The following is a 21498-nucleotide window of genomic DNA, read 5'->3' as shown; positions in this document are numbered from 1 at the left end:
TTGGCACAGTGATAGCTGGAAGATTGGGGCATAAAAGAAAATTGATTCCAGGGAAGTGCATCATAAATTGCCTTGGTTAGGTACTGTAAAATCCCTGTCTTAGCTCTGTGCCTCCGCATGCACTGTAGTTCATAGACAAGTCATTATATTATTAAAGCATACTCAAATGCGGCCTATAATTTTTATTCGGTTCTTTTTACTTGATTGCACTCTATGCAAGAACTTCTCTTCTTCCTTATTTGCTGTCACCACTGGAACACACATGCACAAAGTTATACAGCATCAGACAGTACCTTAAAAAGGCAATATCTGTGCAAAATAACTCAGCATTTTTTATAAGCTTTCATAATACAGGCAGTCCCCGGGTCACGTACGAGAAAAGGGACTATGTGTTTGTACTTGAGTTGAATTTGTATGTAAGTTGGAACAGGTATATAAATTTAATAAATGCTATTGTTGACCGACAGTAACCAAGTGCTCTGTCAATGAATGATGGAGTTTCACCTCTCTCTTTTTTTTTATTATTTCTACTTTATTTTCAATGGTGATGGTTTTTCTCTTCTTCACTGTATCCCTGAACACTTGTATCAGTTTTGTGTTTCAGAGACATTGTTGAAAGGTGAAGACAAAAGATTAAGATGAGCTCTTCTGCACAGCACTGTACACGCTATCATAGCAGGAAGGCACACGTCGTCAGCATGTCTGATGTACTGACAAGAGACAACTTCCTGCTATGTACGTAACCGTACAAGCAGGCTTGCTATTGAGAATGAATGGGGGCTTCGACGGGCGGTTCATCACCTGCCCACCTCACAGTCACCTCCACTACAGTAAGCTGCCTGCAGCGTCTGCCCACCGAACACGGTGTGGCCAAAGGCGGGTAATGAATCGGCCCCATTCAATAGGCAGCCATCCGATGCACACTACAATGCTACCCCCTCACATTCCCAGCCACCCACCAAGAACAAATGGGGCAGCCATGTGTGGTGGGCAGGCAGTGAAACTGCTTGTCGCTTTGAGCCGCCCAAGGGACACTGCACTGCGTGGGCAGTGAAATCGCCTCCGTCCAGCAACTGCTTGCAGCGTCCCCAGGCCGAAGATGATCGAGCGGCAGCTACTGAGGTGCATGCGTCGCAGCTGCGGCTCCGTTCGTAAGTCGTAGGTCGGATGTCCGTAACCTGGGGACTACCTGTAATGCATTTTTTAAATAATGCTGGTGTTTTAACATCTATAAAATAAAAATTGCATTAGTTTACTCATTACTTTAAAATTAATATTTTGTTTTCCAAAACCTGTTTTGTTTTAAATTTTTGCATTTGGCCTGTCCATGGGTGGCATTTTTCATGTACTTTGGTAAAAAATTTAAGGTTTGGCATTATTCGCAGATGACCTTAATCGTGAGTATATTTTAAGATTTAAGGCACCATAAGAGTGATAATGCTCAAGTAAAAATAAAAAGCATTGCAAAAAAGCCATACAGAAATTGGGTTGTCTGTTATTACATTATTGTTTAAACGGATATACAATTGATTAATGTTGTATTGTTTTTGTTTAGTTATACTATCTGAACTGATAACACAGAGAAAAATTTGTGCAGTTTATATTCCAATCCGAATAAATTAATTTTCACTGACCAATTCAAGCTGTAGTCCACAAAGTTTTTCATGCTCAATTATACGAGGGAAAGTTAATCTCAGTTATTGGTATTGTATGATGCTTTTCACACTCAATTTTGAGTTAATCCCAATTATTGACATTAGTTTATAATACCAGGTAAATTATAATTGAAATTGTTTTATAGACAAAGAGTTTTGTACTAACCTTAGTGCTAATCACTGATATAGTTCATACTTTTTTTTTCTGTTTCATATTTTGATATTTTAGCTACATGCAAACACCAGGGTTTACTTGTAAAACAAGGCATTTAGAGCTAGCCAAAGCCAATCAAATCAAGCAAAAGCGAATCCAATTCTCAAGCATCTGCTCTAAACAATAATACATATGCATACTTGACACATCAAGGCCAATACATATTTTAACAATGGACTGACTTTCATCTCACCCTTCTATATTTCACATGTTTAGGCTCGTAGGCAAAACCCTAATTACCTGCTGAAAGGTGTCACAATAAGTGTGTTTATAGGTACTTTAATAACCCAATTAGTGTGTTTATAGGCACTTTAATAACCCAATTAGTCACGGAAAGTGTTTTTAAAATTCCATGTAAACCCTTTGAGAAACCAGGTTAACATGCATAGATTTCTCTGGGAATAACCCAGTTACTTGGCCATGTAACCTTGTAACCAGGTTTCTGTTAATAATTTTTAGTCAGCATATGTCCACTGCACTCTGTTAGCGTCGCACATGCAAGCAGCCACAAAGATCAGCTTCTTCAGGAAAATGCTCAGGCAATTATATTATTCCTTCTCCTGGCTGAAATAATCAGTCTCAATATTTCAGAGTTCACTGAATTTATGTTGATGGGGTGAATGTACAATGCTAAGCTCAACAGCTTACTCTCGGGCAGTAGGGTAACACGTTAAATGTAATGTGTATGACATAGTCCGCTTATTTTTTACATCAACAAATTACGTAATGCAATAATATCTCTATTGATGTAAAATATCTTGGTTATAATTATGCCAGTAGTTCTGGGTATAAGGCAAGAAGCAAATGCGCTCCTTTGCAGGGCTTAATCACACAGCCAAGCAGAAAAGAGTTTGTTCAGTGCAATCCAGTAACAGAAGCATGTTAATAAACTTTCGGTTTGGATTCTTTTCAGCTATTTGCTTTAGATGTGTCGATACAGAGATCGGGTTACACAGTGCTTAGTGTTTATTTTTCTAATCTTTGGGGTCTAAGGTTGAGGAGTGTGGTTGTGAGTAAGTGTGCGTACTGGCATCAGCATTATACCAACAGTAAATTCATGCCTACCAGTACATACCAGCACACCTGCAGTGCCGGTGATGCAAGTGATGAGTGTTATTTACTTAGGGCGCTGTCTCTGTCGGTACTTGATCTGCTTACATAGCAAGGAGCTATCAGTGAAGACACACCAGGCAGTGAATTTAAGCAGAAGAATGCAGTATTTTAACTATACTTTCATTATGGTCAGCTAATGTACTCCTCAAAAGAAAATAGTGCATGTTTTCTTTTAAATACATCCGAGCTACAAATCCGGTTGCAGTACTAATTGAGTAGTGGCACCATAAAGTATGAAGTGAAGTACATCTGCGCATGCACAATCAAGTACTAACGTACCCATTCAACATGGCTTCTACAGTTCTGTGATGTCATGCTGGCCTCACAAGGCTTCATTGTAGCTCTTGAAAAAAAAGTTTGCCAATGCCAGCCACACAGTGGAAATAATTCCATGAACAAAGTTTGCTTGTGAACCCAGCAAATTCACTGCAATAAACACTTTCGTGAATTTCACCAGTCAACCCTATTAAGATACTGGTACTCATGGCAGCTGCTTTGCAGACTTGAGAGATAATGAAATACAGCAGATGTCTCTATTCTTTGGGATCATTTACCTCCTTGGTGTTAACCCCAAGCGTAATGTGAGGTCAGAATTGTACATAGTTATGTGTCTCTGTGCTTTTTGATCATTAATCTCCTTGGTGTTAACCATAGCTTAACTCAGAGTTGTACATAATTATGTTTAAACTCAAATTCAGGGTGATGGTAATGATCTGCTTTTACAGTGTTAAGCTAAAATAACTATCAGGACATTCCCAGATACCTCTCTGCTGATATCTAGTGGATAAAATAACATTATGCTGCAAAAAAAAAATCATAATATTTCTTTGCATTTTGCCACTGCAAGGTTTTCCTATATGGAGTGTCCCTTCATCCAAAACACAATTCTGAGTAAACAAGAAGCTGTAAAGCCAGTTTTAAAACAAACTGGAACCGAATCATTACTTAAATCAAGTGAAAGTGATGATAATGAGTATTGGTCAACAGACATTGACATGGATAGTTACTCTGATGCTTAAGTCACTGTATGACTGGACAACTGTCATATGCTTGGTGAATTTGGTTGTGTGAAGGTTCACTGTGCATGTAGGTAGGTATGTGGTAAAAATGGTAAAGTGATTGTGATTGAAAGAAAATGCTTCTATTCTCTAAATGCAACATTTGTTACATTTATGTTGTCTTTTTGATATTTGCATGTGTCTGTCATACATAACATTTTTTCTTGTTAAAAAAATGTAAGTGTTTTTGACTGGGGATAAACATAACTCTAGGTTAAAAAGAAACATCTGTCATTTAACTTGTATAATGTTAAATTAAAACATGTTCATGTGAAGATTTTATACAGCTAATATTTTTTCTTTTCGTTCAGATTTTTTTCTTTAATCTTCTTGGAAAACCTAATACTTAAATACACTAGCAATGTTGGTAGAAAATGTATTGGTAATCAGTCATATCAGTCATCTTTACTCTACCACATTGTGTTTGTTTTAGCAGTTAAAGTTGCATCCACATAAACTGCAGCATTAGCTAAACCAATTAAATTAAATTTCTACAGGTTTTTTGTGTAAAATTTGTGTTAATTTTGTGTTGTTTTAGCTTGTCAGAATAATGGATGTTGTTGAAGATATTATGTTCAAGATATACAAGTGTAATTCACGTTCTACTACAGGAAATAGATTATAAATTACCACGGTCGTGTCTTTCTTTTAATGTTTGTTCGCTACTTGTTTTCATTAGGCAAACACTGAAACGTATATTATGTTAATGAGATATACACGATTCTTTCTTATGTATGTTTTTTAAAACTATTTAGTAATATGGACGCACTTGAAGTTCAGAAGAGAAAAGACTGAATGATTGATGCATAAGATAGTGTCAGTGGCAAGAAAATAGTGAATTCATGAATGAAGATAGAATGAAGATGAAGACAGCTTCATAGTTTTCCATGTTTAACATGAAAATATATTTGTTTAACTAGTAAATATATGCAGCCTTTGTATTATCAAATCTGTCACCAAAGCAATGAATTTTAAAAGTATTTTTGTGATAGTGGCACGAGAGATGTCTAATGATTTTTTTTTCCCAATAAGGTAATATGAATAAGGAACAGATTGTGTTACAGTTTTCTGACGCAAACACAAATAAGGTATATTTATTTTGACACTTAACTATTTTTACAAGCTTTAACAAAGGTTTTGCAATGTTTTAAGTTAAATTACCTTCTTATTTTTTGTTAAATGGCATGTGTTGTTGTTGTCTGTCAGTTCTTATATTATAACGTCTTAGTCCTGCCTAACCCAAGTCATGATTTGGATAACCTGAGCCTCTCTTGACAGAATTAGGAGCAAGACAGGAGCCATCCTTAAAGTACTACCCCACCTAAAAATATTTTTCTTTATATATCATTTACCATATGTAGTTTGTAGTGGTGGCCTGAGGAAGAATTTTAATCTCATGTTTTTGTGGAGAAACTACACAAAGATTCTAATGGAATGGGATCGATAGTGACCAGTACTGGCAATGGCAAACAATGTGAAAATCGTCCATGAAAAAAAGATTCTCATGCAACTTGTGTCATATAATTTACTCATTCATTATCCACTTTTATGCTCAAAACGTGCAAAATGCACTGATTTCTTGCTAAAATATTATTTCCAGAAGAAGCAATGTACAATATAAACAGTAAGGGCACATTCCCATAATATTGTGCTTTGCTAGCTTTTATTTAGTATGTTTTTTCATACAAGAATTTTTCTAGTTTATATCTGATTATGGTATCCACAATTATATGGTATCCACAATTTTGCACGTTAGTTGTAAGACTTATTTGTGTCACGATTTTGTACATTGGTACATTGCTTTAACCTAATTCTAAATACCAAATGAGGATGTAATATAAGAACATCATGATTGTAGAATGCTGGGCCAGTTTATAAGAAGAAATTCTCTAGACTGTTTTACTCCACATCATATGTCAGTTGTCTGAGTGCTAGGAGCTTATCTGATAGAGGATTCATTCAAGTTGGAGAGCTTTTTTTAACTCAAAATACACAATATATCTTTTTGAAATGCTGAGGCATAAACCCATGCTTTTGCATGAATAGCTATTCAAACTAATATAATTCATGTACAGTATTAGTAACGGAGTACCATTTAAATTGTTATTGTGAAAACATATTCAATATTAGAAAAACAAACTTTGTATGGAGTACTTGAAACATTATATCATGCTTGTCATCTGTTTGTAACCAAGAATCTAAAATTATAGTAATTTACTGAAATAACTACTGTTTCATCATAGGAAGAAAATCTTGTTGCAGAAGAAAGAAGTGTTAAACATGGAAATATAGCAAGCTCACCCTCATTATCCAGAGAGTCAAGTGAGTCATTAAAACAGCAATGAACTCTTGTCAGTTCTATTAGGTTTGGCCTCCATTACTTTATAGTTTTGCTCTTTAAAGGTAATGTTTCAGAAATACTGTAGGTTTTATATAAGTACATACTTTTTTCTCAGTCTTTCACATTGGTAATACTCATGAAACTACATTTATAGATGGTAAACATTTCTTAGTGCAAATTCCAGTTGGTTTTAAGTAACAATCTATAAAACCATATGTTTTCTTTTCTGTCTTGCAGATAAAATATCTGGAAAAAGAAAACGTGAATCAGAGTCCGGAGACTCTGAAGAGGTTAGTATTAATTATCACACTAAAAATGAGATCATTCTTGGAGATAAAGTGGCATTGAAGCTTCTTCACATCATAGAGCTTTCACCTTGAACCTTTTCCTATGCAGGAGGTTTTCTGTGTGAAGTGCGCATGTTTTTTTTTTTTTTTTCATTTTTAGTCTGGATTTCCTCTCTTGCTACAAAAACTGCTGTTAGACTGCTTGCTTACTCTGTTGAAATTATCACATTATAAAGGAGTGTGCCCTGCAATGAGCCAACATTCCATTAAGAATTTTTATGTGGTTCATGGAGTTTGCTCAGCTACATAATGGGTCTGCCTCCCCATTGGGAAAAGATGTCTCAGGGAAAAAAAAATGCTTCTGGCCAGACGTAGTTCAGTCTTAAAAACTTGTGTTACATTTTGCAACTTGGACACCTGTAAAGGGAGTATTTTTTTTTCAGATAAATTTATTAGATTAGGCCATATGTTTTTCACCTATTTCTTACAGGTTTCTAGGATCATTATTAGGACTTGACCAAATATGTCGGTCACCAACATATACATCATGCCAATATTTGATCTCTACATATGCATTGGTATCGATTGAACATGCACCGTTATTATGTTGGTCATACTTTCTGAAGCAAGGCATATTGTGTTATTTTTATTTACAGTGACAGTAAACAAATTCAGCCCTAACAATGTAAATTTTAAACAATTCTAACCTTCGCCCACATTCATCATCCCTGGGACCGTCAATAAGGCACATTTTTACAGAGGGTTTATGAAGTCATTCATAAGTTTTGCTTTCAAACTGTGACATCTTTGTCTCTGTATGGCTGAGCAATTCCTTTATAGAGCCACTTATACTGTGAGAGTTTTCAGATAAGCATTCACCACTATTCCAGCGTTTGTTTTCTTCCTAAAATGTCATGCAGTGCAGGACATTATTTAATATGATTTTTTTAAATGCCCTATCTTGTCAGCTTTCAGTAAATATTTGGCTTTTTAAGGTATATAGACTAGACTCCACATTACAACGACTGCTTGATAATTATATTTATTTTTCAATAAGTGCAAGCCTAGCAGCTCTGTTTGTCCTCAACTAAACAGTGCATGCATTTCTTCCAAAAATATGAACAGAAATTGATGTAAACACAATAAAGTGGGAAGGGGGACCTTCAGAAGTAAACACTTCAAAATCTCCTATAGCACGTGAATGTAGTGACAGTGTCCGCTCAAGATAGAATTCAATTTGGTTAAAGCTAGAGAAGACATACATGCAGTAGAGCAAGATGTGAAAAATAAATGGTGATAGGCTTGGTTGAAGGATAATGCCTTAACTCTTGGTGTCATGAAATAATCTGGTGCTTGTTTATGCACTGTGAGTTGTAAGGAGTTTCCTTATGGTACATATAGAAAAAAGGTACTGTTACAATATGGCATGGATCAAAAGCACAATGAAGCTGTTCATACTTTCCAGTTTATATCAGCATTGCCTGAAGAGGTGGCCATCACACCTGCTGCTGCATCAATGCTAAACCATATATGCAACCAAAAATATATTGAGGAGGATGTCCTGTCCCATCCATCCATCCATTATCCAACCCGCTATATCCTAACTACAGGGTCACGGGGGTCTACTGGAACCAACACCACAGGGTGCGCACACACACCAAGCACACACTAGGGACAATTTAGAATCGCCAATGCACCTAACCTGCATGTTTTTGGACCATGGGAGGAAACCCACACAGACACAGGTGTAGAACATGCAAACTCCATGCAGGGAGGACCCAGGAAGCAAACCTGGGTCTGTCATTGATAATAATTCACCCATTAGCTGACTTGAGTAAAAAGCCGTCAAAGGAACATGGAATTCTATCTTCATCTTAAAAAGTTGACCATACCTTGAAAGGCTGTGGATTAAATTGGCTATGTAATATTACTGTGTATCACTCTCATTTATTTTCATAGCTGTATCAAAAATGTTAACTGTTTACAATTTTCTAATATGATAATTTTATAGTTTTGTTTATCATTTTAGTCATTTATCATTTTTACTGTGGCCAGATATACACAGGTAGGTATAATAATGATTTATTTGGCTACCATGTGATGCTATATCATTGCTATTCGGCCATTGGCTGGTTTAGGAAAAGTCACATGTTAAGGAAGAAGGAAAAAAACGAAGAGGAAGACCACCTAAGTACCCTCGTGAAGACCGTGGTAAGAAAATACTTTAATATTTACATTTTTATAGTTTGCTTTGCTTTATGTAGTAGTCCTTTTTATTGTTTGTTTGTAGTTTCTAATTTAGGGATCCCAATTAAAGTGTGTGACCATATCACAGAAGAAGCAAAAGTTAAACCAGTAAGTATTTTACCATTAATATACATGTGGAATGTGAAATATTTATAATAACCATAACTAAAATATTCTCTTTTTTTGTTTTTTTTTATATTTTTGTCAGAGTCCTCTGATCTAATAAGTGAAAATTATAATTATAGAAAGAATGTTGCCTTCAGTCCTTATTTAAGATTTTATTAACAGGTTTCATGTAAAAATATATCATTTTACAGGATGAAGATAAAGAAAAATCAGTTGAAAAGAAGCCAGCTCGAAGAGGAAGACCTGCCAAAGCTTCAGGAGATAATGCTGGTACATTTTTTTTTTTTGGTACTGCAGTAATCCCTCCTCGATCGCAGGGGCTGCATTCCAGAACCCCCTGCGATAGATGAAAATCCGCGAAGTAGAAACCATATGTTTGTATGGTTATTTTTATATATTTTAAGCCCTTATAAACTCTCCCACACTGTTAACATTATTAGAGCCCTCTAGACATGAAATAACACCCTTTAGTCAAAAGTTTAAACTGTGCTCCATGACAAGACAGAGATGACAGTTCTTTCTCACAATTAAAAGAGTGCAAAGATATCTTCTCTTCAAAGGAGCGCCGTCAGGAGCAGAGAATGTCAGAGAGAGAGAGCGAGATAAAAGCAAACAATCAAAAAATCAATACGTGCTTTTAAGTATGCCGAAGCACGGCGATAAAGCGGCATTTTGTAGAGGAGCGCCTGTATCCTCTAGGCAAACAGCCTCTGTGCAAACAGCCCCTCTGCTCATACCCCCTCGGTCAGGCAGAGAGAGTGAGAGACAGAGAAAAGCAAACAATCAAGCACCACACGGGAAGCATATCTTATATCATTGAGGAGTTTTATTTAATATGTAATACATGCTCTGATTGGGTAGCTTCTAAGCCATCCGCCAATAGCGTCCCTTGTATGAAATCAACTGGGCAAACAAACTGAGGAAGCATGTACCATAAATTAAAAGACCCATCTTCCGCAGAAATCCGTGAACCAGCAAAAAATCTGTGATATATATTTGCATATGCTTACATTTAAAATCCGCGATAGAGTGAAACTGCGAAAGTCAAAGATTACTGTACTTTTGTATCCTTAACTAACCTGAGGGCCTTGTCATCTGTATGTACTGGCAGATACAGGACATATCAAGCAAGATTTTTTGGCAGATAATATGACGCTGTTTAATTGATTTCTGGTAAATTCTCTATTTGTCTTCCATATTCTCTTACCATTTTTTCAGGAAAGTCTGCATTTCCCCTGAGCATCTGTGCTGCTTTCTTGTTTAACTGACATAAGGAAATACTTTTTTTGTAATATTTGCATCTGGCAAATTCTGATGGATTCAAAGGCAGGCTTTCTTCCCTTTTTGCCTCAGCTTGCATCTGGTCCTCTTGAGAGAAAGCCAGACAGTGGATCAAAGTCAGCACAGATTAAGCTGCTCAGACTGTCAAGCAAAGATGTGTTCACATTGGGGATGTTATTTAAAGATGAGCCAAAATGCTTAATGCAATAATATGTTTCATGTTATTCACTTTGCCATTCTCAGCAATCTTTGTGCCCTTTTTATACCAGCAGACTATGTGCCAACAAAGCTTTTATGGGCTAGCTTTAGCTATTTCTAAAGTTTGTTCACTGTTTTTTTTTTCTCCACAAAAGCTGCAAACATTTTAATTTGTTTGATAATTAATTTCCTTAATTTATGAATTAATAGCTTTCAAATTTAGTTTATTTGGGAGCATTTATTATGCAGTAGTATTGTAGAATGCATAATTTAATGTGTTCTGTTTAACATGGCTTAACTTTAATTTTCAATTAAATGCTTTTTATTTATTAAATAAAAAATAGTTTAAACAAGGATTACGTATATGCATAAAAATGTTCACCCTCTTTATTATTTTAGAAAAACAAGAGTCATTCAAAAAAGAAAAAAAAACTGAAACCCAAGAAAGTGAAGATATATGTAAGAAAGTAGATCATGAGCATAATCTTGAAGAGAAGAATAAGGAGGAAAAACAAAAAACATCAATTTCTACTTCCCAGTTAGACGTTGAGAAGTAAGTTGATACTAACTGTATCGATTTTTTAGTACTTTTATTCTAAAAAGTGTTGTCCATGAACCTGGGGCCACAAGTATAAAACATACGTCTGCTCAGAAACATGTGTAAGCAATTTCTTATGCAAAAGTTGTGATTTATAAACATGAACTTGACAAGAAAATTGGCTTAACATTACCAAAAATTTACACCATCTATAACTCCTATGTAGACTTTTTTTTGGTGTTGGCAGGTTGGCATGTAGGCAACTCCAGCCAGTAAGGCATTGAAGTAAACAGAACATCTCATTTCACTGTACATTTCAATAATGCGTCAGTCACATTCCAGTGTTCTTACATCTCAGTTAACTGAGATGTTCTGTCAGTACAGCTGTCTTTAATGCTGGTTGTAACGCCTGAATCATATGCTTAATGTTAAGTGTCTTAATTCAAAATAGGTGTGCAGTGTGTTTTATGACATATTTGGCAGTACTAGCATTACCAAGAAGCTATCCATCACATACAGAATGACCCTAAAGTCTGCTTTTCACACTGCTATTTGATAAAATAAAGTATTTATGTATTGAACTTGCCCACATTGCAGCAACTTTAATCAGGTACATTTCAGAATCACATATTAGTTGTATATTGAATGAAAGTGCTTTCTCTTTACAAAGGAAAATTAATTCTGTAGCATGACCTTTATCGCAATATATGTGCAGTCAATTACACTGATTACATTAGAAAAATCAGCAATCACTGCAAATTACCTTCTGATCTCAGCCTGCTCACCTTGACCATAAAGGAAATTAAACGTATGTGGAAAGCATTATACCATTCCATAAAAGATGGCTTAGGTATGACTGTGAGCTCCCTGACTGGGCAGCCAGCTCATCCTGAAAAGTGCCATTCACCCAGTTGTTAAAACTTGTAATGAAACATGGATTGTGTGATTTAGCAGTGATGGTCTCCATAATTAAGGCTTCAATTCAGCAACAACTCCAAGACTTATAAGTCAGTCATCATCATGAGCCAGAAAATCATTAAGATCCCTGAAAACATTGCCTGCTATTGCCGATATACTCCAAAAGAGCGTATGCTACCAGTGCCGGTTACAGTGGCATGCAAAGGTTTGGGCATCCTTGCTTAAAATGTCTGTTAAATAAGCAAATGATGAACTGATCATGAAAAGGCATAAAGTTAAAGATGACACTTCTTTTCAGCATTTTATGCAAGATTAATGTATTGTTTTTGTTTTGTACAATTATACATTTAAAAAAGGAAAGAAGCACCATGCAAGAAATTTGAGGTCTCAGATAATTTTTACCAAGGTCTCAGACCTTATTTAGCTTGTTAGCGCTATGGCTTTTTCACTGCCATCATTAGGAAACCCAGGTGATGCAAATTGCAAAGCTATATAAATTCTCTGAATCCTCAACTCTTGTCCCAACAATCAGCAGCTATGGGCTCCTCTAAGCAGCTGCCTAACACTCTGAAAAATAAAATAATTGATGCTTTCGAAGCAGGAGAATGAATGAACCTGAACAAGTATGACCTTCATGGTAGAGTCAGCAGAAGAAAACATTTCCTTCATCGTAGCCACAAACGTCAGAGCCTGAAGTATGCAAATGAACATCTAAACAAGCGTGATGCATTTTGGAAACCATTCTTGTATACTGATGAAGTCAAATTGGAATATTTTTGGCCATAATGTACAAAGATATGTTTGGAAAAAAGGGTGCAGAATTTCAGCGAAAGAACATCTCTCCAACTATTAAGCATGGGGATGGATTGATCATGCTTTGGGTTTGTGTTGTACCCAGTGGCCCACGGAACATGTCATTGGTAGAGGGAAGAATAGATTCAAATAAATGGCAGAAAATTTTGAACATCACGCCATCTGGGGAAAAAAAAGTTGAAGTTAAAAAAACGGTAATAATAATAAGATAATTATGAAACACACCTCAAAATTTACATGTAGGCACAAGCTGACGGTTTTGCAATGTACTTCACAGTCCTCTGACCTAAACATTATTGAAAATCTGTGGATATATCTCAGAGGAGCAGTGCATGCAATACAGCTTAAGTTTCTTGCAGAATTAGAAGCCTTTTGCAAAGATGAATGGGAAAAAATAAGAACTGAAAGCCTCTTAGCTGGCTGCAAAAAGCATTTACAAGCTGTGGTACTTGCTATAAGGGCGTGTTATTAAGTATTGACCCTGTCGGGTGCCAAAACTTTTGCTTCAGACCCTTTTTATTTTTTTGGTATTTTGTACTTCTGAATGATGAAAATAAAAATGTAATTTTGCTTAAAATATTAAAGAATTGTGTCATCTTTAACTTTATGCCTTTGGGTGATCAGTTTATCTTCTGCTTACTTAACTATTAACAATAACAGACATTTTAAGCTGAGGTGCCTAAACTTTTGCATGCCATTGTATGTCGTACAACAAATGGCACCAATTGTAACATCTGTTGTTCAGGTTATAATGAGTACCCCTTCACAGACTGCCTCCTCACACCACTCACCGAACATGAATTGCCTGCATCACCTAAGATAGACCAAGGTAAACCACATGGATGACCAAGACCCTGCTCCTAAGGGCATTAATGCAATAGCATTTCAAAGAAAAGATGTTATACTTTGTATGCAAAGAGACTTGTATGTATTGTAGCATTGACATTTACTTGACTAAATGATTTTATTTTTCACAAGTTCAGTAAGAATGTTCTTAATATCTCTGTTTTGTGCTTACAGCTTATGTCAGTTCACGCTGTGTACTGGCAGTGGTCTGAGCACTGCATCATGGCACTTAGCTGCTGGCACTTTTTCCCATTCTTTTTTCTTTTATTTATGACTTCCACAGACAGACCAGCAAAAAGAATGTTTTTTTATGTTCCCTACTACAGTCAGTAATACCTCAAGTTCACATTCACTGAAATTTCATTTTCTGTGTTCTCCCATGGTTTGTAGTGAAAATGTGATTTAGAAACATGGGTAAATTTATACTGTGGTTAGATTATGAATTTTCAAAAAAGGCTTTTTTGAAGCCATTTACACTGATCAGCAACAACATTAAAACCACTGACAGGTGAAGTGAGTAACATTGATTATCTTGTTACAGTGGCACCTGTCAAGGGGTGTGATACATCAGTCAGCAAGTGAACAGACAGTTATTGAAGGTAAAGTCTTGGAAGCAAATATAATGAACAAGCATAAGGTTCTGGGTGACTTTGGCAAGAGACAAATTGTGATGAGGAGCATTCACAGTATGTAGTGGTTAGCACGTTTTAAAAGTGTTCCAAGAAAGGACAACTGGTGAACCAGCAACAAGGGTCATGATCAACCCAGGTTCATTGATGTGCATGGGGTGAAAAGGTTAACCCGTCTGGTCTGATTCCCCCAAAAGAGCTACTTTAGCACAAATTGGTGAAAAATTGCATGCTGGGCATGTTCGAATGGTGTCAGATTGCAAAGTGCAGTTGCAGCATGCTGTGTATGGGGTTACGTTGCAATAGACTAGTCAGAGTACCCATGATGAATCCAAGTCCACTACTAAAACCACCATACAAATGGGCACATGAACATCAGAACTAGACCATGGAGCAATGGAAGAAGGTGGCTTTGTCTTATGAATCACATTTTCTTTTAGATCATTTGGATGGCCAGCTGTATGTACGTTATTTACCTAGGGAGGAGATGACAGCAGGAACATGTGTATATGGCATGCGCATGGTTTCTGTGTGTGACACTGTTTATGTCTTTTGAGCATATGCAAAATTTTAGTGTGGAACCCAAGTTAAGGTTTTAAACATGAGGCTTCAGCTGTAATTTAGAAGCATGAGGCTTCAGCTATAATTTAGGAGCATGAAGCAAACAGTGAACTAAGGTAGCAGTCATTGTATCGTAGCAAGTCACTCAAAAAGAAATACTTTAAAACATATGAAGCCTACTGTTTGCAATACTCTTGTTTACTGATCAGCAGTATATCACAGTATGAAAATTACGTCATTGAAGCACCTTATCCATCTCGACTTTAAAGCCATTGCAGTTTATTTTCATCAGGACATATACAGTGTTCTTGTTGTAATTTCTTTGCATCGTCCCAAAACATTGCAAAAACCCTAAGATGGAGAAAAAAGTGTAAGCATAATTTTCAATTACTGCTTTCCAATATTCAGGAATATTTGTGCTTTTATTAAAATCAAGTTACTCCCTAGCAGCTGAACCCCTGTTGGAGCTTCTCCATTTTTAGCCATGTAGAATCCATCTGAAATAATAATAATAATAATTCATTACATTTATATAGCGCCTTTCTCAGTACTCAAAGTGCTTTCCACACAGGGAGGAACCAGGAAATGTTTATAAGTTAGTTATTTAGGTTTGTGTCAAACTCAAATAAGTCAATAAATTGTTAGAGCAGTCTTTCTGGTTAGAAAAAACTGCAGTTTCAAATTCTCAAAATGTATTAGATTGCTTACCGCTAAATTGTTTGACAAATTAATATTTTGTGTTAATCTGCTACAGGTTTGTCACAGTATAATGTAATTAGGTGGCATTAGTTCGAGTCATGGCCAATATCTTATCCCAACACAGTGGAATCTCGTCTGTCAGTTTCCTGATTTGCTTAGGTTTGAGCCTTAATTTGCTAAGTTTTGACAGTTGCATATAACTTCTATATGTATAGTTGTGGTTAATGCTTTTGTAAACTCCAACTTTACAAGTTCATGAAACTTAACAAAATTCTACTGAGAATAGAGATAAGCAACTGTGAAGCCACATGATAATTTTAGATTACGCATCTGTTACTCATTTGTTTTTTATTTAATAATAATTGTTAGGCTGTGGCCATCCTCTACACCAAAGCGAAATTTCCCTCTGCAACAACTCAAAAACAATCACCACAAAGTGCTCTGTGAGATTTTCTTATACTTTGTAATTGATATTCAGCTCCATTGTTGTCTGTCCTTTATCCATCCAACCTCTGACACTCTTTTATTTGATTGTTTTAATATTTTATTGCATTTATTAAAAGCATGTAACATTCCATACAAAAAAATCAAACTTAACAAAACTAAATTAATTTCAACTCCCCACCCATGAGAAAGAGATGAGGGCCAACAGCCAGAGTAAAACTTTGAGATTAGTAAAGTGAGGAAGGAGTCCTTCTCCCCAATATAAGTGCTTATTCTGAAATGTTATTGATTAGATCCTGCCAGGTTTTTAAAAAGTTTTCAATGATTGTTTTCAAGATTGCAACGTTTGCAGGTTGGATCTTGCCCAGGAAACATTTTGGACAATTTTAAACAAGATGGATGTGCTCGATAAAAGATTTTAAGTTGAACAATTGAATATTTTGCTCGTATAGAGCTAGAGTGAGTTCTGCGTATGGCTGCCTTCCTATCCTTTTCTGAAATTTTGAGTAAGAGATTCTTTCTGCAATGTACTCTGGGATCTTTGAAAGGAATGGACTTTAAAAAGGTTTTAAATATTATAGAAAAGCTGTCTGAGTCTTCAAGAATGATCAGTGTTTCTTTGGAATAGAAATAGGTAGGAGGTGGGGAAAATTGAGCAGATTTCGTTTAGCAAAATTTCTAATTTGGAGATAAAAGAAATTGTGTTGATGGGAAGCTAAATTTGGAGTATAATTTTTTGTAGGATGCAAAGACATTATATTCAAATCTCTAAATGATTTAATCCCGTACGTTTTCCATACATTAAAAACTGCAAGTTTGAGAGGGTGGAAAAAGGTGGTTATCATGTAGAGGAGCCATAGATAAAAGCTTCTTTAAGTTGAAGTGCTTCCTACATTGGTTCCATATTCTGAGTCAGTGAAAGACAATTGGGTTGTTAGTTTATTGACGATACCTTGTATTTACTGGTGTACAAAGCAAGGAGTTTATAGAAGTACTACAGGATTTCATTTCTACCGCAGACCAAGATAGTGTTTGTTTATCTATTTGCATCAATCTCCAGGTTTTTGTAGCTTGTATATTTGACACCCAGTAACAAAACTGAAAATTAGGTAGAGCCATGCCACCTTCTGATGTAGGTTGTTGTAGGGTCACCTTTTGAATGTGTGGATATTTTGATTCCAAATGAATGATAAAAGGGAAGGTGTCCAGTCTAATGTTGTTTTCTGGGGAATTCCCCAGAAAAACCACACTTCTGTTCAAATTAATTTTGAGTCCAGATATATTTTGAAATTATGCTAGTACAGTTAGGGCTTCAGGCACAGAATTTTATGGGTGTGATATATAAATTCCCTTTATATCTGATACATTTTGAAATTGAATAGTCTATGGCGATTGTACATGGTGACAGGGGGCATCCTTGTCTAGTATCACATTTCAGTTTGTATTAACAACATTATTTCAGACCACTTCAAACTAAAACATCTTGACTGGTATACAGTAGTATGATCCATGCACTTATGTTCAGGCAAAACCCAAATGTATGCAATGTGGTGAATAGGTAGTACCTTTCAACCATGTCAAATGTTTTTCCTGCATCCAAGCATAAGATCTCTGGAGTATTGGACTTCATAGGTGAATATATTATATTAAATAGGCATCAAAGATTCGAAGCTAAGTGTCAAACTTTAACAAATCTGGTTTAGTTTTGTGACATTACCGAAGGGAACACTTTCTCAATTCTTCTAGTTAGAACTTTGGAGAGTATCACAACATCATTATTCAGAAGTGATATTGGTGTGTATTATGCACATTGAAATACGTCCTTATTTTTCTTAGGAAAAATGGTAATTAATGCTTGGCAAAAAGTTTGAGGTAGAATTTTATTGTCTCTGGCTTCTGGAAATGTTGCTAATAAAAGTAGAGCTAACTTAATTGAAAATGTTTTATAAAATTCAGCCAGGTACCAACCAGGTGCTTTCCCACTCTGAAGTGAGTTTATAGTGTCTAGTAATTCTGGTAGTGTCTGAGGTTTATCCAATTCCTCTGCATTTAGGGTATCTAACTGTGGTATCCATACTTTATCAAAAAATGCATTAGATTGTGTCTTATATTCTTTAAACTGAGTAGACTATAAGGACTTATAATACTGTAGTCTTTAAATGTGTGCATTGTATTTTTATGGTCAATGATTTTATCTCCATCTGTGTTGGTGATTACTGATATTGCATTGCAAACTTCCTGCTTGTCGTTTTTTTAACTAAGAACTTGTTAGCCTCTTCTCTGTGTTCATAGTAATGATGTTGTGATTAAAAATGAGTTGTTCTGTTTCTTTTGTTGTCAAGAGATTAAGTTCAGATTGCAAAACCTGTCTTTTCCTAAAAAGTGCTTCATTTGGACACCTGACGTGTTTTTGATCAATTCTGGTAATTTTACTGATGAACTCTGAGGCCTTCTTAGTTTACAATTTATTTTTGTGAGAGAGATATGAGATAATCTGTTCTCTTAAAAATGCCTTCAGAGTTTCCTAGAGTATTCCTGCAAAAACCTCTGAGGATGCATTTGTTTCTAAAAAAACAAATCAATTTTCTTGGATATAAATTCTGTATAGTTCTCATTAGCTAATAACAGGGGGTTAAGACAACAGCTGCGAGATGACTATATGGGGCATAATAATTTGAGCTTCATGGTCAGAGATAACAATAACATCGTACTTGCAAGATTTGATCGTAGGCAAGAAGTTATCTATAAAGAAATAATCAATTCCAGAATATAATGATGTACTGATGAGCAGAAGGAATTTGCTGTTAAGTTTGGAGTTAGAAATCTTCATGGCTGTAATATGTTTTGATCAATTAAAACTGTATGATTATTTTTGCAGTGCTAGATGTTATCGCCCCAGTAGTTGAAGACCTATGCTGGTCTGGATTTAAAACACAAAGTTTCCAGCCATTATAATTTTATGAGTGTTCAAGTAAGGACTGGATGTAAATACATTTTGGATGAAGTCTCTATCATGCACATTGGATGCATAGATATTTATCAAAATTACTTTACAATGAAATAAATCACCCATCACCATCACATTTCGCTGTTCAGTATCAGATACTACACCTGATACCATAAATGAAATTGTTCTTTGAATTAATACTCCTACACCTCTAGTTATCTTTCTATAGCTGGAGTGGAATATTTGGCCAGTCCAATCTCTTTGCAAATGAAACTGATCCTTGCCGATTAAGTGAGTCTATTGTAAAAATACTATCTTGGCATTTACACCCATTAGGTGGGAGAATACTTTCTTCCTCTTTGATTTGTTATTGAGACCTTTGACAATCTAGCTCACAAAGTTCACTGTTTGGTCATAGAGGCATTGTTTTAGAATTTTTGTTGTAATTTTATAGTCTTAAATGAAGGCAGTAAATTATTACATATGATAGCTTTAACCACAATTTCCAATACTGCTAGAAGTTACAGAAATTGTTGTGTTGCCACTTATAATTGTGGGGATAAAAAAGCTAGATCAGAAATAGCTTGCTGTCTTCCTCGACTCCTTCAGACCCCCATCCCTTCCACATTTTGCCTCCCCAAGTGAGGCTAGACCACTAGAAACAGAGCACGTCCAGAACAAAACAAGCTCCCAAGCAGCAGTGTAGAAGGAATAAATTAAAAATATCTATTGGCAATACAGTCCAAATACCGTAAACCTAGAATATAATCTTGAACAGGTCCAAAAGAATAAACCCAGGTTAAACAGTACCCATTGGAGAAGCAGATAACCTTATGATAGTACAATCCTAATACAATACATCAAGGGTGTGATGTTAAACATTTGATGGAGGGGAGGAATGTATACATATATTTACATATGTGTGTGTTTAATATATATATCTATAACTGTAACATCTTGCCTGAAGAAGGGGCCTGAGTTGCCTCGAAAGCTTGCATACTGTAATCTTTTTAGTTAGTCAATAAAAGGTGTCATTTTGCTTGGCTTTTCTCTATAACTGTAATTAAAATGTTAAAGTATTGAGGGGGAGGAAATAGAATGTAAAAGACTCATTGCAGGACATGATGCAACTCTTATTATATCCATATGGCTAGTCATGTCTTTTGTCTACTCTTACAATATCTTTAAGGCCAAAATCCTATTATGGATCACTGGAAGCAAATGTAGCAACATTGGTTTTGAATTATATTTTTGTTCATGTAAGTACAGTGGGATGCAAAAGTTTGGGCAACCTTGTTAATAGTCATTATTTTCCTGTAGAAATCGTTGGTTGTTACGATAAAAAATGTCAGTTAAATATATCATATAGGAGACACACACAGTGATATTTGAGAAGTGAAATGAAGTTTATTGGATTTACAGAAAGTGTGCAATAATTGTTCAAACAAAATCAGGCAGGTGTATAAATTTTGGCACCACAAAAAAGAAATGAAATCAATATTTAGTAGATCCGCCTTTTGAAGAAATTACAGCTTCTAAACGCTTCCTGTAGGTTCCAATGAGAGTCTGGATTGTGGTTGAAGGTATTTTGGACCATTCCTCTTTACAAAACATCTCTAGTTCATTCAGGTTTGATGGCTTCCGAGCATGGACAGCTCTCTTTAACTCACACCACAGATTTTCAATTATATTCAGGTCTGGGGACTGAGATGGCCATTCCAGAACGTTGTACTTGTTCCTCTGCATGAATGCCTTAGTGTTTCGGGTCGTTGTCTTGTTGAAAGATCCAGCCCCGGCGCAGCTTCAGCTTTGTCACTGATTCCCTGACATTGGTCTCCAGAATCTGCTGATACTGAGTGGAATCCATGCGTCCCTCAACTTTGACAAGATTCCCAGTCCCTGCACTGGCCACACAGCCCCACAGCATGATGGAACCACCACCATATTTTACTGTAGGTAGCAGGTGTTTTTCTTGGAATGCTGTGTTCTTTTTCCTCCATGCATAACGCCCCTTGTTATGCCCAAATAACTCAATTTTAGTTTCATCAGTCCACAGCACCTTATTCCAAAATGAAGCTGGCTTGTCCAAATGTACTTGAGCATACCTCAAGCGGCTCTGTTTGTGCTGTGGGCGGAGGAAAGGCTTCCTCTGCATCACTCTCACATACAGCATCTCCTTGTGTAAAGTGCGCTGAATGGTTGAACGATGCACAGTGACTCCATCTGCTGCAAGATGATATTGTAGGTCTTTGGTGCTGGTCTCTGGGTTGACTCTGACTGTTCTCACCATTCGTCGCTTCTGTCTATCCGAAATCTTTCTTGGTCTGCCACTTCGAGCCTTAACTTGAACTGAGCCTGTGGTCTTCCATTTCCTCAATATGTTCCTAACTGTGGAAACAGACAGCTTAAATCTCTGGGACAGCTTTCTGTATCCTTCCCTAAACCATGATGGTGAACAATCTTTGTCTTCAGGTCATTTGAGAGTTGTTTTGTGACCCCCATGTTGCTACTCTTCAGAGAAAATTAAAGGAGGAGGGAAACTTACAATTGACCCCCTTAAATACTCTTTCTCATTATAGGATT

At 36.1% G+C, this 21498-nt stretch overlaps 1 protein-coding gene across 3 annotated transcripts in view; it reads left to right on the top strand.

Annotated features, from left to right (window-relative positions):
- The window catches only part of bod1l1 (biorientation of chromosomes in cell division 1-like 1), a 153161-nt gene that overhangs the window by 125155 nt on the left and 6508 nt on the right, over positions 1-21498 (top strand). For all 3 annotated transcript variants that reach the window (XM_039751506.1, XM_039751505.1, XM_039751504.1), the window contains exons 37-43: positions 5073-5128; positions 6284-6362; positions 6619-6671; positions 8807-8879; positions 8959-9023; positions 9233-9311; positions 10920-11073. In XM_039751506.1, coding sequence (XP_039607440.1) covers positions 5073-5128; positions 6284-6362; positions 6619-6671; positions 8807-8879; positions 8959-9023; positions 9233-9311; positions 10920-11073 — 559 coding nt within the window. The remainder of the gene's footprint in view (positions 1-5072; positions 5129-6283; positions 6363-6618; positions 6672-8806; positions 8880-8958; positions 9024-9232; positions 9312-10919; positions 11074-21498) is intronic.

This window comes from Polypterus senegalus, chromosome 4 (assembly GCF_016835505.1).
Source record: "Polypterus senegalus isolate Bchr_013 chromosome 4, ASM1683550v1, whole genome shotgun sequence".
In the NCBI taxonomy this organism is placed as follows: Eukaryota; Metazoa; Chordata; class Cladistia; order Polypteriformes; family Polypteridae; genus Polypterus; species Polypterus senegalus.
This window is presented reverse-complemented; position numbering and strand designations above follow the sequence as displayed.